Source organism: Scaptodrosophila lebanonensis, unplaced genomic scaffold (genome assembly GCF_003285725.1).
Source record: "Scaptodrosophila lebanonensis strain 11010-0011.00,11010-0021.00 unplaced genomic scaffold, SlebRS2 tig00000136-arrow-arrow-pilon, whole genome shotgun sequence".
NCBI lineage: Eukaryota > Metazoa > Arthropoda > Insecta > Diptera > Drosophilidae > Scaptodrosophila > Scaptodrosophila lebanonensis.
Window position 1 is genome coordinate 1,374,250 of NW_022060586.1, and position 16,424 is coordinate 1,390,673.

Here is a 16,424-nt window from a genome sequence, read left to right on the forward strand (position 1 = left end):
TTGCAAGTCAATATTTCATTCACATCAAAACATATGTACGAGTATGTGTACTTAACTTACATATGCATAAATTGACAAAATCTTTGTTACATTTTACAGCTTTTAATGTAAGAAATTACTTGCCCTGATACGTACATACATACATACATACATATATGTATGTACATAAATACGTATGTTTTTATTCCACTATATGTATGTCTTAACTTTCGGTACATACCAATGCATTTCCTAAAGAAACTTTTCTGGAAATGAGAACACTGTCGGAAGATAAATTACATATGTATATGACTATAACTTCCATTCAGATTGACCTATCGTGATGAAACTATATATACGAACTCATAATCACTGGAGGTATTTTTTGAGTCAAAAATGCCAAGAATTACAGGAGTAATGGAAAATCACTAATTGCTAGAGAGATGGGGAGGGAGGGAAATTATGATTATACGAAGGGCGATACGGAAAATCCCCATTTTCGGGGAAGAGGGTAAAAACCAAAAAAATAATACAAACTTGGAAAGCATACACAGATAAGACATCTTCCTGCAAAATTTGGTGTCTCTATCTCTGGCAGTCTCTGAGATCCAGGTGTACATACGGACGGACAGGCGGACAGACAGATAGAAAGACATAGATCGACTCGTCTTGTCATGCTGATCAAGAATATATATACTTTATGGGGTCCGCCACGCCTCCTTCTTTCTTAATTTTCTAATTTCTATAATTATTCCAAGCATATGTACAGAGTATTTCAAAGTCGGGACACCGGAAATTTAGCTTTTTTACTTGTTGTATTGATAGTTGCGTGCGAGAGTAGTCGCACCAAGCACCATGCCATACAAGAACGGGTCTATGTCAAGGATTCTGTGCTTACAAACATTTTTGAAAAATGAAGTCGTCTGCCCAGGTGCCGATATTAAATGGATGTCTATTGTTCTGTTTAATTTGTTTAACTTTAAATTATATGTATATGTAATTATAGCGATGCGTTTCGTCACGCTCATCGTACACATACATACATATGTGCTATGTACTAACATATAACATGAAATCTGTCACGCCTCCGTATTGCATTTGTATGTACATAAGTATGTACAACACAATTAGCTTAAAAGCTAAAAGCTAGCTAAAGGTACTTTTGATTGATGTTTAATATTCCATTTATCTTAAAGTAGATACAAATTTGAACAGAAGACGAAACGTCTACTTTAAAGGATTTGAACTATTCAAAACTGCATATTATGTTTGATAATATCAATTGTTTGACAGCTTACTTGTCCACGGCTTGTACCAGAAAATGTCTGTTATATTTGTACATCTGGCAGCACTATGGTATTGCCACTTATGTGAAACTATCGGTGAATCAAAGAACTTAGTGCTGTAAAATGTCAGCATACGTACTACAATCGTATTTATATTGCGCAAGTTATTATTATAACTCAATAATTTTTAAGCTTTAATAAACTGAAGCATTTTCTGTTCAATTACAGCCCATTCATTGATTTCATTTACATCAGCTTCCATCTATTTGATTTCTCTTATTTTTTTGGCCGTCGCTCAACGAATAGCACTGCGACTGCCCAGCACTGTTTTTCAATTTTCGAGACAATCAGGGTGAGAACATTTCGTATAAAGTGCGCGCAAGAGCAAGCAGGAAGGACTCCCTCGGCCTGCGTCATGTTGTTATCCTGTAACTTATAAACGTGACTCTACTGCTGCCTGGCGCATATTAACATCGTATGCACAATCTAGAGGGTGTGACCAAGTTGAGCGACAAAAAATTTTCATACGTTGCTCAGTCTTCGGAATGTGTCAATGGTGAACCAATCCGACGGTGCAAGAGCTTCTGAGCAAACAGTTAAAACCCAATTTAATTTTTGAAAAAAAATTAACTGAAGAAGAGCGCTACCAACACAAAGTGCCGAAATAAGTGTGCTTAAAATGCATATGCTCATAAAATAAATTGTAAACGAATTTATCAATTTTTTTTTGGGCGTCAATAATTTGTGTCAGTGCTGGGCGAAAAGTAAGATGCGGCGGCGAACGCGTACGAAGCTTTGTTTGTTGTGAAAAATTGTGTACCCATTTGTAAAAGGGAGTATTTTTTTGTTGACTACATAAACTATTAGGGATCACCGCTGCAAAGTCTACATTTAATAAACAACTGAGTGAATTATTTTTAAAATTATATACATATGCATGCATACATACATATATAAAAGTGTTAAGGAGTGATATAAGTATATATATACACACGTACAATGTATATTATTCGAGCGTAGTTAACGGTCAAAAAATGGTTTTGGCATGCACGCAAAAAAGTAAGCAGCCTACTCCCACTTTAATAAGTGCGTACGCGTGCCGAGAAAACGCAAAAAAATAGCACATTGTGTGCAACAGCAGTAAGTACTGCCTCCTGTGTATGTGAGTGTGTCTCAGCGATCCTGAATAATGTAAATTAACTATTTAATCAACAGCTGCAAATATGTAGCTAAAATTAAGTCTTTCCGTTGCATTTTATATGTGGACTTGTGTGTGTGTGTGTGTGTGTGTGTGAATGGGTGGTATCGGGAGAAGCAATTACGAGTGCGGCGCACTCGGAACTCGGCATGCAACACGCTCGGTGTCGTCCAACGAAGACTAGAAGGAACAAGGAATCAGAGCGAACTTTTAATCAATAGATACACACATACATACATACATAGGTATATAGAGATACAACGCAACACTACCCACATAAACACAAGCTGGATCTCTCTAATTGTGAAGAATATGGTTACGCTTTTATAGCGACCAGGAACACAAAGAAAAAAACGCAAACAATAACGGGAGCAGCACTCTCAACAGCAGCAACAACAGTAATAATAAAAAGTATAACATTGTGAGAGCGCACGTGGCAAGAGAGCATGAGAGTACAAATTGAAAGGATGCCTTGCCTTTCCGCAACCGCTCTTTTGTTGCTATTGATGCTGCAGCTGGTGCTGCTGTTTTAATTTGTTGTTGGTACTGCCTGCGCGCGTGCTGCATACTTACAGGGCTAAGAAGAAGATATTAAACAATATTGGTAATGCGCTGATGGAAACGTTCAATTAAAATACTCGCAGTCGCTACATTGTGACCGTTAATGTACATATGTATGTATAAATGCATATAGGTTGGCGGGGGTGTTGGATGGGCGTTTTTTAGTAAATTGAATTTTCGTGTGTTGGGCAAAAACCAATTTTACTTGAATATATGTATGTATGTATGAATAATACATATGTAACGGCTTATCTATCGTATGCATATGCATAAATGTATACCGAATATGGATATCTATAGCTCCAAAAGTTAAGGAATATTCGCCGATCTGCTGACGGAATGTAGGACGCGGGCTGTGCACACACATACATACATATGTGCGTGTTTAAGGGCGTGCGCGCCTGTCAAGAATCCATGTACATAATTATACACATGTATGCATGTACATGCATGTGAATGTATGTACGTACACATTCAAAATCATTAGCAACCGCCCACACCTTCTTACCGAATGTCCCATGACGCTTTTGTTTTCTGAACAAAACTAAATCGCTTTACTCTGCATGCCTGCGTCTTTTAATTCATCTAGCAGCCAAACTTATTCGATCTATTTACTATATGCATAGGTTATGCCTTTTTTCATACGATTGACGACTGCAGTGCGCGACAAGTCAATGTAAAGAGGTTAAAGCTGTCGAGAGCGCGGACTCACAATAAGCACAAACCATCATTTAACGCTATACCCACTAGCATCTACTTAAACACATATACGTACGTCGGTTGATTGTCTGTAGAAGAGCAGCAGCAGCAACAACAACAACAGCGTCGAGAGCAATGGGCGACTACCACGAGTATACGGACCAGTACAAGGTGCCGGTAATAGCAAAGCTGCTGCATGCGTTACCCCACTACAACATTACGTTCCACAAAATTAACAGCACGTTTCGGCCTAATGATGAGATCTATTTGGAGGTGAGAAATAATTCGACTATAAAACAAATATGACTTATAATTTCACCTATTCCTGCAAATAATATATGCATGTTCATAGATACATACTGCATGGATAGGAATTGGTTTACGGCAATAATTGTCTATGTACAATTCTTGTGTGTAGTGTTCGCCACTTTTGGAAGTTGACATGAATGCTAGAGCCGAGCCTACATTACTCTTAAAAAACCCAAACCCTCTTTAATTATATATACATATATACGAGTATATACTCGTATGTCTATATAATTAAAGAGAGTTTGGGGTCGAATATGTACTCGTATATATATGTATAATATAGTTGTAACTAGTTCTGTATGTACCTCTAAAATGAAGGTAAAGGTTATACAAATTGAAGATGGTAAAAATTTATTTTTATAAAAGTTTATGATTAGCATTCCAGACCATTCGTGAAGTACGACGATGTCTGCATGTTTCAATAATTACTCCTTTACAGATAGCGCTTTTTTACACTGGAACTTTTTTTTAACGGAAGCAGATTATTTCTACACTGACCACATCAGATCACTGCACAATAAAGCTGTCATTTAAGCGGCATGATTTTCAGAGAGATTTTATTTGAGCAACTTGGAACTACAAGTATTTGCATGTTAAGAAATGTTCTCACTGATGGTCCGCAAGTAGTGACCATGGTTGACCAAATGTTAATTAAGTAAATATTAATAATTTTATAGCACGTTTTCAAGAAGTATTTACTACTGCATGCGCTTTATCACAAAGTTGTTAATGAATGTAGGGCATAAGTATAAAGGGTATTTAGGTTCAACGCTATCGTACATAACTTCTGTATGACGCTACTTAAAATATTTTAAGACATTCAATGAAAACAGAAAACAAAACTAATGTATTTTTCGTGCGCATAAATTTACCTTGGACTCCGGTTTTTGTTAACATTGTATTCTAACCTGTTTTATAAAATTCGTTTCACTATATTACCTACCTATATTAATGCAAACAACTTTATATCATAAAATGGTTGAAGAGGATATAGCTTTGGACGCAAAAGGCCTAATTTGTTCGTAATGGGGGACGTCCCCATCTTTTACATGAGACTCCCCTGATTATTTTATTTAATTTTTTAAATTTTACTTTACAGACTCTTTTAATTTTCTATCTCGAAGTATTAATAACTTAATTTCGCGAGTACCCGGCTCTTATATATCCTGTCGGATAAGCGTTCTTGCTTTAATCGTTGCACTGTTCTATAAGTACAACTGTTATGGCGAAAGTGTTTGTTACAACGTTAGTTTCCGTATGGGTGAGACATCGAATATTCTTGTTCCCTCTAATTAAACTCAGTTACTTTCTCTTCCTTTTACAGAGTTTGGGCATTCTTGGATCCGTGCCTGCCGCCCTGCTTATTGTGTCGCTGCTAGGGCTGCTATTTTATCTAATGACACGTTGTTGCGATCGCAAACCACGTCCTGCCCACTCGATAACTAGCCTGAAAGTGGCGCTATCAATTGTAACGGTGATGTGCTGTGCTGCCATCGGGCTGGGTCTTTATGGAAACGATGATTTGCACAATGGATTGCTGGAGGTGCTCACTGCTGGACGCAAAGTTGATAATTTGGTCACTACCATACGTAATCAAACGCACATATTGGAGAACACGCTGACGAATCGTATACGACCACAATTGGTGGAATTGGCTGATATTTTTGACCAGCCAGTATCGAATCAGACAGCGCTTTCGAAGCTTTTTGTCTCCCTAAACATTGTTCAGGGCAATGTGACTTTGGCCACGAATGCGGCTAGTGATATACGACGACCTCTTATGGGTATATCCATGACACACTTCCTTACGGTGAGTAAAACTGATATTTGGAAAATCGCACATATTTCTGTATTTGGTGCACCAAACAATTGTTGCTCCTAATATATTCCCCGACTATTTTTTTATACCCTGTACATGAAATGTACAATGCCATATTGGGTTTGTGCAAAATGAAAAATGTAATATGCAAATATATAATACACTTGATCAGCATTGCAAGACAATATACTGAGCCATGTCTGTTCCACCGTCCGTCCGTTGTTTTTTTTTTTTTTAGAAATGTGGCTGTTTTATCCGGTTAGTGCTTATGTGTTTGTAAGTCAAGTTTCATTGTGAGTCATGCATTTTTGTTTATTGCTTTTTATAGCCTTTACCCAAAGGGTGAAAGGCTATACTAGTTTTGTGCGCATGTATGTAACACACAGAAGGAGGTGTGGCAGACCCCACAAAGTATATATATTCTTGATCAGGATGAGAAGACGAGTCGATATAGCCATGTCCGTCTGTCCGTCTGCTGTATGAGCGCAAGGATCTCAGTAAGTACAAGAGCTAGGATAACCAAAATTGGTATCAAGGTTCCTATAAGCCCTAGGCAGAACGAGTTTGTTTATTTTTTCTGATACACCCCCCCCCCCACTCCCCCGCAATTCGTATTTTTTCTTATAACTTCCGTAATTCTCGGAATTTTAAAATCAATTTTGGTAGGTACATCCAGTTAGTACTAATGTGTCCGTGTGCCAATATCATCATCATGATAGGTCAATTCTGAAGAAAGTTATAGGCATAAATAAAATCGCTGCCCATGCGCTGCCTGCAGCTCTGCCCGCAGCTGTTGTTGTTGTTGCTGCGTTGGTTCAACTTTGTGCTGCATACTATACATACACGCATATAAACACGCGGAGACACGATTCTTATGTAAATGTATGCTGTTGAAACTGTACATGAACTTTTGTTTATATGTATTGAATAATTTAATTAATATAATTTTTTAATTAAAAAATTATATTTTATTTTTGTTTTTTTGGGAGGTACAGGGTATTTAAGAGTTGAGTTCGCTCGACTTTAGCATTCCTTTCTTGTTTATTTCTATCGTACTCAAATTTTTCTCATCACAAGCAGTTTCCAGAATTTCTTTTACCCCTCAGTTATTTTTAGTTCTTGTAAAAATAAATGCATATGTATATACGTATGTATGTATGTTTGAAGCTGCACTTTATACTTTTCGAGTTCCTGCGTCTATACAGACGGTTATGGTGATCACGCACGCTTTGTGGGAGTGTCACGCCACCTATCTGTTTCATACATTACATTCTAGTATAAGTAAGTTCATTTAATTTGCACATTCCGCTGCAGCATTTGGATAACGATGGAATTCTTCATGCCATTTTTCATGACGTAAATCCAAGCGAATTATTTTTGGTTCGCTTTAACCATTAATTGGAACTACTTGTAGAACCAGAAGTAACATACTGCAGGGCACGCGAAATGTGTGTCATAAAAAGGTAGCTGATCGATTTTGTAGTCGCTATCTTACTGGTATACTTATACATAAATAAAAATTATGTATTAGGTATAAATAATAAAATATAGTAATAAGACTTAATTCAAGCGTATCTTTTTACTCTTTCTTAGCGTGGCGATCAATGGGAGCTAATACGTTGGCCAGGAACAGTGGCTACATTGGCGTTGCTTCTCGTGCTCTGCGCGGTACTGCTTGTGGGCGTAGCCAGGCACTCTCGTTGCGCCCTTATATTGTTCAGCGTCTGCGGCTTGTTGGCCGTTACTGGATCCTGGCTAATGTCCGGGTTATATTTATCTTCATCCGTGGCTGTGGGTGACTTATGCATTAGTCCAGCTGAATTTCTGGTCTCAACAGCGCCACGCGACTTGCCCACCAATGTGTTATTGCATTATACCCAATGCGAGCCGGGGCATACCAATCCCTTCACGCAAAGATTGCGTGAGTCACAGAATTCATTGAATAATGCTCGCAGTGCAATGGCCACCGTCATGAAGATCTCCCTTGTACTGTTCAAGTCATCGGGACTGCAACCTAAACTGGGTGCCGTCAATGCGGATTTAAATAGCAGTGAAAGGCTGCTTACGCAGCTTACGGCCTTAGTGGACTGCAAAGCGGTACATCATAATTTTTTGGCTGCTGCACGTGGCTTATGCGAGGGTGGACTACTTGGCCTGGTACTGATGCTTATTGCCAGCTTTATTGCGGCAATACTGCTTACTATAATGGTGTGGGTGGACTCTCACACTTGGATCTATATTCGAAAGCGTAATGATTATGCGCAGGTGGACGAGCCATCGTACATTTCACATCCAGCTCCGCAGAATCATCAGCAAATGATGAATGCGGCGCGTACGCTGCCCCGCAATCACAATGGGTAAGTGTCTGATCGTAAGCCAGTGAACGCTGCATATTTGTGGGGTCTTTCGGGGGGTTGCTGTATTTAGGTGCTGTTTGATCGATTCTTTGCAGGCACTTCAGTCCACCGGTTATCAGTGGCTCGCACACACTCCAACATCCATCGAAGAGGCAGCAGCACGAGATGATGGCCCATGCGCACATCCAGCAAAATATGCGGGCAATAGGCACACATACACTAGGTAGATTGCCATCGCATAACCACAGCCCCACCCATCTGACTGGTAAGTCTCGACACATACACTGTGCGAACTCGCATCTCAACTGTATAAATACCACCACTAACAAATAGCACCATTAGCCACTAACACCCACATATGCCATCGTCGTAGTTGAAAGTCCCTTGTCTAGAGATGAGCGGTAGCGTACGGAAAATTGACTCTATTAGGCACTAGGTATTATCAAAACTTTGTATGATTTCCTAATTGTGCTTTTGAGCAACTAAATTATTGAATAACATTTGTGCTGCATATAATTGCATACAGAATAAGCAAATAATCGAACGTAAAAAAGATTGGTGTCAATGAAGATTGCATTGTCATTAATACTAGAGATTGTTGATGGCATTGTTTTTGTAGCACATTTTGCACAATCATATACATACGTACTAGTGTTCTAACTAAACAACACGTTTTTGCCATTGTCTATGAAAGAAGCATGAATGTTAAAATTAAAATCAAGTAAAGCATCAATGTCCTCGGTCTTCGTTTATACTTGTAGTAATTTCGGATAAATGTCAAACAGAGAACTATAATCGTTTCCAGATTCTCGTAAATCTCGTAAATAAGAAAAAAGACAATTTTGTGTTTTTTTCTGGTGCACCCCTACCCCGAAGCTTTTCGTTTTTTTCCACTCGCGAAATTCTCAATATTTTTTTCTTGTCTCCTGTTAGTGCTTCTGTCTCCTCATGTGAAGTTTCATTGCGTTAGGCCAAGTGTCGATACTGTCGATTATGTATTAATATCGACAGTCTAGAACTTGGGACAGTTTTTCATTCCAAATTGAAGTTCAACAAGACTAAGGATGTACTTTCACCAAACGAACTTAATTACATTTTTGCAACAAAAATTCTCCGTCCTGTGCTTGAATACTGCCCATGTGTTTGTTTCAAACTGCTGCTTACAAGTTTAAAACTGACTGTGTAATAGGTATATAATACCACATATTATATTTTGCATTTGTCGCTGAATAGCCTGCGAGCCCTGGTTATTTGTTCGCCAGAATCCCAATACAATGACTTTAAGGAACACGATTCCATAATTTAGGCAGGAGTGTCAAAATTATGAAACCTATTAAGCTGGCTATGACTCAAAGGAAAAATCTATCGCTCATCTCTACTGCGTCATTTCTCGGCACATCGCTCTCTATCTCTTTCTCTCTCTCTTTTCATCTACCTCGTCGGAGCCTAGTAAACCACCTCTCACTGTAGCTCTATTTGATAGCGTCCCCGCCCTCTGCCTAGGCCAAACCTCATTCCACATATAAGCCATGTCGCCTTCGCCTCGCCTCGTCGCTTTCTATGCTCCATTGCATTAAAACTTAGTTTAACCATCGCTAATTGTATTTAAATTTTAGGTCCAAATAACGGTAAATATGCAACCCTAAGCAAACAATGCAAAACATTGGAAGCCAATGATTTTTACTGAAAATCATCGCCAGCATGCACCGACCCACAACGTGGAGCACCACCAACCACACAACATCAGCAGCAGCAGCAGCAGACACAGCAGCAACAACAACAACAGCCGCCGCCACAGCAACAACCGCAGCTTCAGCAGCAACAGCAACTGGGCCCACAGCCTATATACTGCCATCATCCACATCAGCATCCGCACGCTCATCCCCATTCCCATTCTGCCGCCGTGGCCGCAGCCGTGCAGCATCAGCATGCCATCTATCATCAGCAACACCAGCAGCAGCAACAGCAGCAGCAGCAATATGGCACCTACACTACAGCGGCAGCGCATCATGCCCAGCACCACATGGCAGGAGCGCCCCCGCAGCAGAGTCAAATTTATCAGCAAATTCCGGCACATTTGGCACAAGTGGCGCCAAACGGTAACCCGCACTCGATCTATCAACCACTCGTGGCTGTCAGCCAGGGCTCCATTTATGTGTCCAATTTGGCCACAATGCGTCGCCAGAATAGCCAAGGTGGTCCACAAATCCCGGCACACAATCAGCAACAATCGCAACAGACACACCAGCAGCAACAACCACCGCCGCCCTCTCAGCAGCAGCAGTTGGTGGCATCTGCAGCTCAACAACAGCATCAACAGCACCAGTTGTATCAGCATCAGCTGCAGCATGCTGATTCAACTGGCCTTGATATTCATGTCCCCAGCACAACTAGCAGCAGCGGTATGATAGATACGGCCATCTATGATCGCGACAAGCAGATTTACAAATGCTCGACGTTGCGACAGGGCGGTAAATTTGATTCCAAGTACAAGCCCTCGATTCTGAATTGCCCGCTGCCGGAAATTCCAAAGGATGCGGAGCAGCCCAAAGTCGAGTCGATATATCAGCAACAGCAGCAAGCGCAACATCAGCAGCACGCGCCGCAAAACTATTCCAAGTAAGTTGGATGCAATAGATGCTTCATTTTGCGCAGCACAGCGGTTTAATTGGCATCTTCTAATAAGTAAATCGTATTTCATTTTTAGAAAGCTTCAATTTTTCAAATCATTTTGCAAAACTCGTAAAGACGTGGGAAGAATCGGAAATTGATTTTTTAAATATTACAGGAAAAGTCAACAAACAGTAATTTAATAAGAAAAAGGGAATACTTGAAAAATACCTATTTACTTGTAGTTTGAAAAGGGGGTTTGACTAAAAACTGAAAAATACACCTTCGATGCCACATAAGAGAAGTCGGAGTGTCGAAAGGCAACCAAATAATTTCAAAAAGAGTCCTAGCATTGTTTTTTAGGTTATTTACCATGTTCGGAATTTTTAGTTTATATAGTACATATAGTACATTTAGTTTTTCATCAAAACAGCAGGTTGTTTGTTATGTTAGATAACATATACATAAACTTAATACCATACTAAATAATCAAAAAAAAAAAATGAACACTACAGCAGCACCGACCCTTCGCCCCCTGTCAAAAAATGAGCTAACTTATAGTTTTGTCATTGTCCTAGGTAGAATATTTGCTGTAGTCGGTTTGTATACCCTGTACCCGTAGGGTAAAAAGGGTATATTAGGTTTGTGCAAAGTAGGTAATATGCAGAAGGAAGCATCTCCGACCCCATAAAGTATATATACAAGTATTCTAAATCAGCATGATGAGAGAAATCGATGTAGGCTTGTCCGTCCGTCCGTCCGCCTGTCCGTCAGTCCGTCTGTCCGTCCGTCTGGATGAACGCAATGATTTCAGAAACTATAAAGGATAGAATAACCAAAGTTGGTACCCAGATTCTCCTAGGTCAGAGAAAGGACGACTTTATTTTATTTTTATACCCTGTACCCAAAAGGGTACAAGGGTATATTAGTTTTGTGCGAGTGCACATGGAACACACAGAAGGAGGCTTGGTAGACCCCACAAAGTATATATATTCTTGATCAGCATGACAAGCCGAGTCGATATAGCCATGTCCGTCTGTCCGTCTGTCTGTCCGTCTGTCCGTCTGTCTGTCTGTATGAACGCAAGGATCTCTGAAAGTATAAGAGCTAGAATAACCAAACTTGGTATACAGATTCTCCTGAGACCGAGAAAGGACGAGTTTGTTCATTTTTTCTGATCCACCCCCCCACTCCCCCCCTATTAACGATTTTCTATAACTTCCGTAATTCTTAGAATTTTGAACTAAAATTTGGTAGTCACATTAGGTTAGTTATTATATAACCGTATACCAAGTCTCATTATGATAGAATGATCGGAAAGAAAGTTATAGCCATATAACCAGGCCCAATGCACACATACATACATATGTACAAGTACACAAACACGCATAAGGCACGATTCTGATGTAAATGTAAATGTATGTATGCATGCATGGAATATTTTATATTTAATTTAGTTAATTAATTAAATTAATTTAGTTAATTAATTAAATTTAATTAATTAATTAATTTAATTACTTTTTTGTGGGGTGGTACAGGGTATTTAAGAGTTGAGCCTGCTCGACTTTAGCATTCCTTTCTTGTTTTATTTTATTTTATTTTTTTAATATTTTGCTTTTCTCAGGCAACTTAATATCCCGTTTAAATTAAATGTATCTATCTTTTAACTAAATACATCGTTGAGATTTTAGATATTAGATTTTAGAAAAAGTATAATAAAACATGTTTTGGTTTTATGTTACGCCGATACCCTTAACCATTTATTAATAAAGTAGAAATTGCTAAAGCATAATTTTAGAGAATTATATGTTCGACCAAAAGGTCGATGTTCGGATAGGAAAGATATTCCATTCCATTTTCCCCAAAAGTCTAAATAAATTTGAATATAACCTTTAACCTCTTCGCGGAGGCTGCGGAGCCTGCTCCTAGAAACCAATGTCTGGCTCTAAATAGGGCTGGGCAGTCGCAGAAAAGATGGATCACTGTTTCCTCCTCTTCTTCATCACGGCAGCTCCGACAGAAGTTGTTGTGATAAAGCCGTAGTCTGACGGCAATTTTATCAGCTTATTTGCGGCAAGCGCAAATTGGTTGTGAACTAATAGTTTACAGCTGCCCATCGGTATACTACTGGTGCTCTTCTTGTCCGATAGGAGAGGGACAGTAGTATCGTCTCTAGCCAGCTCGTCGGCTGTACAATTACCCTCCATGTCCATTTGACCCGGGACATATATGAGGTACATGTTAAAATTTCTCAATAATAAAAGTTCTTCATACATTTTTATAGCCTGTACCCAAAGGGTGAAAGGCTATACTAGTTTTGTGCGAATGTATGTAACAGGCAGAAGTAGGCGTGGCAGACCCCACAAAATATATATATTATTGATCAGGGTGACAAGCCGAGTTGATATAGCCATGTCCGTCTGTCCGTCCGAGCGTACGGATCTCAGGAAGTACAAGAGCTAGAATAACCAAACTTGGTATCCAGGTTCCCTGAGCCCTAGGCAGGCCAAATTTGTTTTTTTTATTCTGATTCACCCCCCACTCCCCCCTGTTCATGATTTTCTATAACTCCCGTAATTCTTGGAATTTTTAACTACAATTTGGTAGTCACATCCAGTTAGTTATTATATATCCGTATACCAAGTTTCATTATGATAGATTGATTATAAAGAAAGTTATAGCCATATAACCAGGCTCAAGCTGTATTTGTTGCTGCTTTGACATAATTATGTAATGCACACATACATATGTATGTACAAGTACACAAACACGCATAGACACGATTCTGATGTAAATGTATGTATGGAATATTTTATATTTAATTTAATTAATTAATTGAATTAATTAAATTTTTGTAATACATTTTTTTGTGGGGTGGTACAGGGTATTTAAGAGTTGAACCTGCTCGACTTTAGCATTCCTTTCTTCTTTTTATATTACTCAGCTGTCAACAAAGGTAAATACTTGTATTGATTCCTGTGTGCGAAGTCAGTTGAGTTAAAACTAGGCATCAAATATAATAAGTGCAATACAGATAGCAACCTTAAGGAATGATTTGCTGGTTTAGTTTTATTTCTCAAACAAATTTTTCTTCAGTGTATTTAACTATTTTTATTTGGCAATTTAAAAAAATGGTCGTTCCGTCAACTGATTTATATATGTAATGTATTACAAGATAAAAGTCAGTTGATGGAATACCACTATCTCTTTCGCCAAACCATTGAGCGCTACCTGCCAATTTTCCCCATTTCTTTCCACCCTACCGCCACTTTATCGTTTGTACAGAACGCTGCAGCGACCGCCCATGAAGCTGCCGCCTCAAATGAAGGCCATACCGCCGCCTCGCATCGGCACGCCGACGACTCCGCCTCCCCCTGTTCAGGTAGCAGTAAGCACTGGCTCCGTGACGGAGAATGCGCTTCACAATGGAGGCGACAACGGTGGCAGTGCGGGCGAGGATTCTACGTTGCCCCCGCCACCACTGGAGGTGACACAGACACAGGCACATCAAAGCACAGACGTAACACCCCCCAAGGTGCGGTCAGCAGTAGCCGGCGCTAATGGGAAAGCAACTCTAAACAATGGCGTAGCCATGCACAATGGCATGGATGATGATGATGACTTGCCACCACCGCCGCCGGCGATATCGGATGAGTCAAACTATGCGGTTACTGAACTGTAAACGGGGAGGATCAGATATTCCACAAGGTGACGTTGATACTCTTATGGCTGCTGTGCGTACTGATGCATGCACATCAACAGTTGTAAAAACATTGAATTGAACACATTCTTAAATTATCATGTTACTTGTAGTATACATATGTAGGTATTTTAATTTTTATAGTTTTTGGGAGGCTTACAACGATTAACAGCATTTAATGGTATGATGCATTTACTTTTTTGGTGTTCCTTTTGTACTTATAACCAATATACTCGATTGATTGATTTGACTATACACGTACTTACATATACATACATGTGTGTAGTGCGAGTGCGATTCTTTTTGACTACATTTTAGACGTATCCTAATTATTAATACTAAAGATAATAATTATTAAAAAAGAACGCAAACAAGAATCGAATGTAGAACAAGCGACTATCGGACTTTTGTAAATACATAAATATACATACATATATACATACATAGTACTTACATTTGACTATATGTACAAGTACTTATGTATACACATTCGTATGTAGTGCTAAAAAAAACTACCAGATACAAACAACAATAAATGAATAAACTTAAGCATAAATATGTAATAATAATATACATAAATCTACACATTGTATTAATATATATCCTTTTTGATAATAGGCATTTTTACAGTTTGAGTGCAATTTTACTGAAGAATTGAACATTTTAGGTACATCTGCTGAGAGATAACAATTGAAAACAAACATTTACACGTAACGAAACATTTTAAAGGCAAAATTACTGACATACGTGTATAGTATTGGAAAATTGCACCCTGTAAATGGTAACAGAAATTTAAATTTACACAATTGACAAAAGCTATTGTAACACATTTATACAGAGAGCATTTAATTGCGTCCGAAATTTCATCGGACGAAAGGGGAATTGCAATAGCTGTGTAGCCATATTCTCCAAAATATGTACTGCAAATAAGAGATTGGAAAGTAGTTAGCTATCGAGAAATCTGATATATACGGACTTTACTGTCTTGGGCTATGTAGATGGAAATTGTTAGCAGCTTTTGGCGGGCAATGTCTCATAATAACATGCAGCGTTTTGGTGAAGAAAGAAACTGTAAAAGAACTCTTCCACTGCCCAGCTGTAGATATGTAAAGACAATTGCACCTGGGAAGGTCCCACATTTCAGAGGCTTCCAACCTCACAACTGTTTCGCTTCCAAAACATTTTTATTTTCCGTACCAGTTTAGTTATAAAGTCGACAGATATCTATGCTACATCATAAATGACCCGTAGTGTTGTGCGACCATCCACTTCGGATCAGTTGATTTGTAATATAGGGAGGCAAGCCAATTAATACCCCAAACTCGCAAGTAACACTTAATAGTAGAGCATAAGGACTAAGATCTAGGCTGTAGAGAAAATTAGTAGACAATTCAATTTTGATCTCGGCATTTTAATTTAATGTCAATTTTTTCGGAATCTTGGCGTGCAAAAAGCAAAAATTAACATGAAGATAAAACCAATTTTTTATGAAACAAGGAGTCAGCCGTATCAAGTGACGTGGCGAAGCATCTCTTTGACTTTGTGATTTTTTTGAAGTATTGTTAATACTATGCAAAATTTCAGTTTAGCGTATGCGATCGACAGATTTGTACCCAAGCAATATCTCCTGCATGGCAATGAAGATGAAAACCGTAGAGAAAATAGCATGGAATTTCTTTATAGTTGATCCGTCACATTATAGGCACTTTAAATTTGATGGTTTCTTAAGTTACGTTTTATTCCATTTCAAGTGGAGTAAAGTGAGATACAAACACAATAATTAATCTGGATTTTGTGATAACGTCAATTGTCCGATTTATCGATTTGTAGCTTTTCAATTCATATCCATTAAAGGTTTTCAAAATTTATTTAATATCCCTAAAGGGGTTACTGCTGTAGAATTGTT

The 16,424-nt window shown here is 38.7% G+C and overlaps 1 protein-coding gene across 1 annotated transcript; it reads left to right on the forward strand.

Moving 5' to 3' along the window:
* The first annotated feature begins 3,656 nt into the window (after positions 1-3,656).
* LOC115629129 (protein tweety) lies at positions 3,657-14,778 on the forward strand. Its single transcript, XM_030525469.1, has 7 exons — positions 3,657-3,996; positions 5,357-5,842; positions 7,445-8,208; positions 8,304-8,473; positions 9,825-9,836; positions 9,909-10,827; positions 14,104-14,778. The coding sequence occupies exons 1-7, from the start codon at positions 3,859-3,861 to the stop codon at positions 14,498-14,500; spliced, it is 2,886 nt and encodes a 961-aa protein (XP_030381329.1). The 5' UTR covers positions 3,657-3,858; the 3' UTR covers positions 14,501-14,778.
* Positions 14,779-16,424: the final 1,646 nt, after the last annotated feature.

Excerpts from the sequence above, each read along its gene's own strand:
- LOC115629129 (XM_030525469.1), top strand. The coding sequence starts at position 3,859 with ATGGGCGACTACCACGAGTATACGGACCAGTACAAGGTGCCGGTAATA. Across the intron at positions 8,209-8,303 it reads CTGCCCCGCAATCACAATGG|GCACTTCAGTCCACCGGTTA; the intron begins GTAAGTGTCTGA and ends GATTCTTTGCAG. Across the intron at positions 10,828-14,103 it reads GCGCCGCAAAACTATTCCAA|AACGCTGCAGCGACCGCCCA; the intron begins GTAAGTTGGATG and ends TCGTTTGTACAG.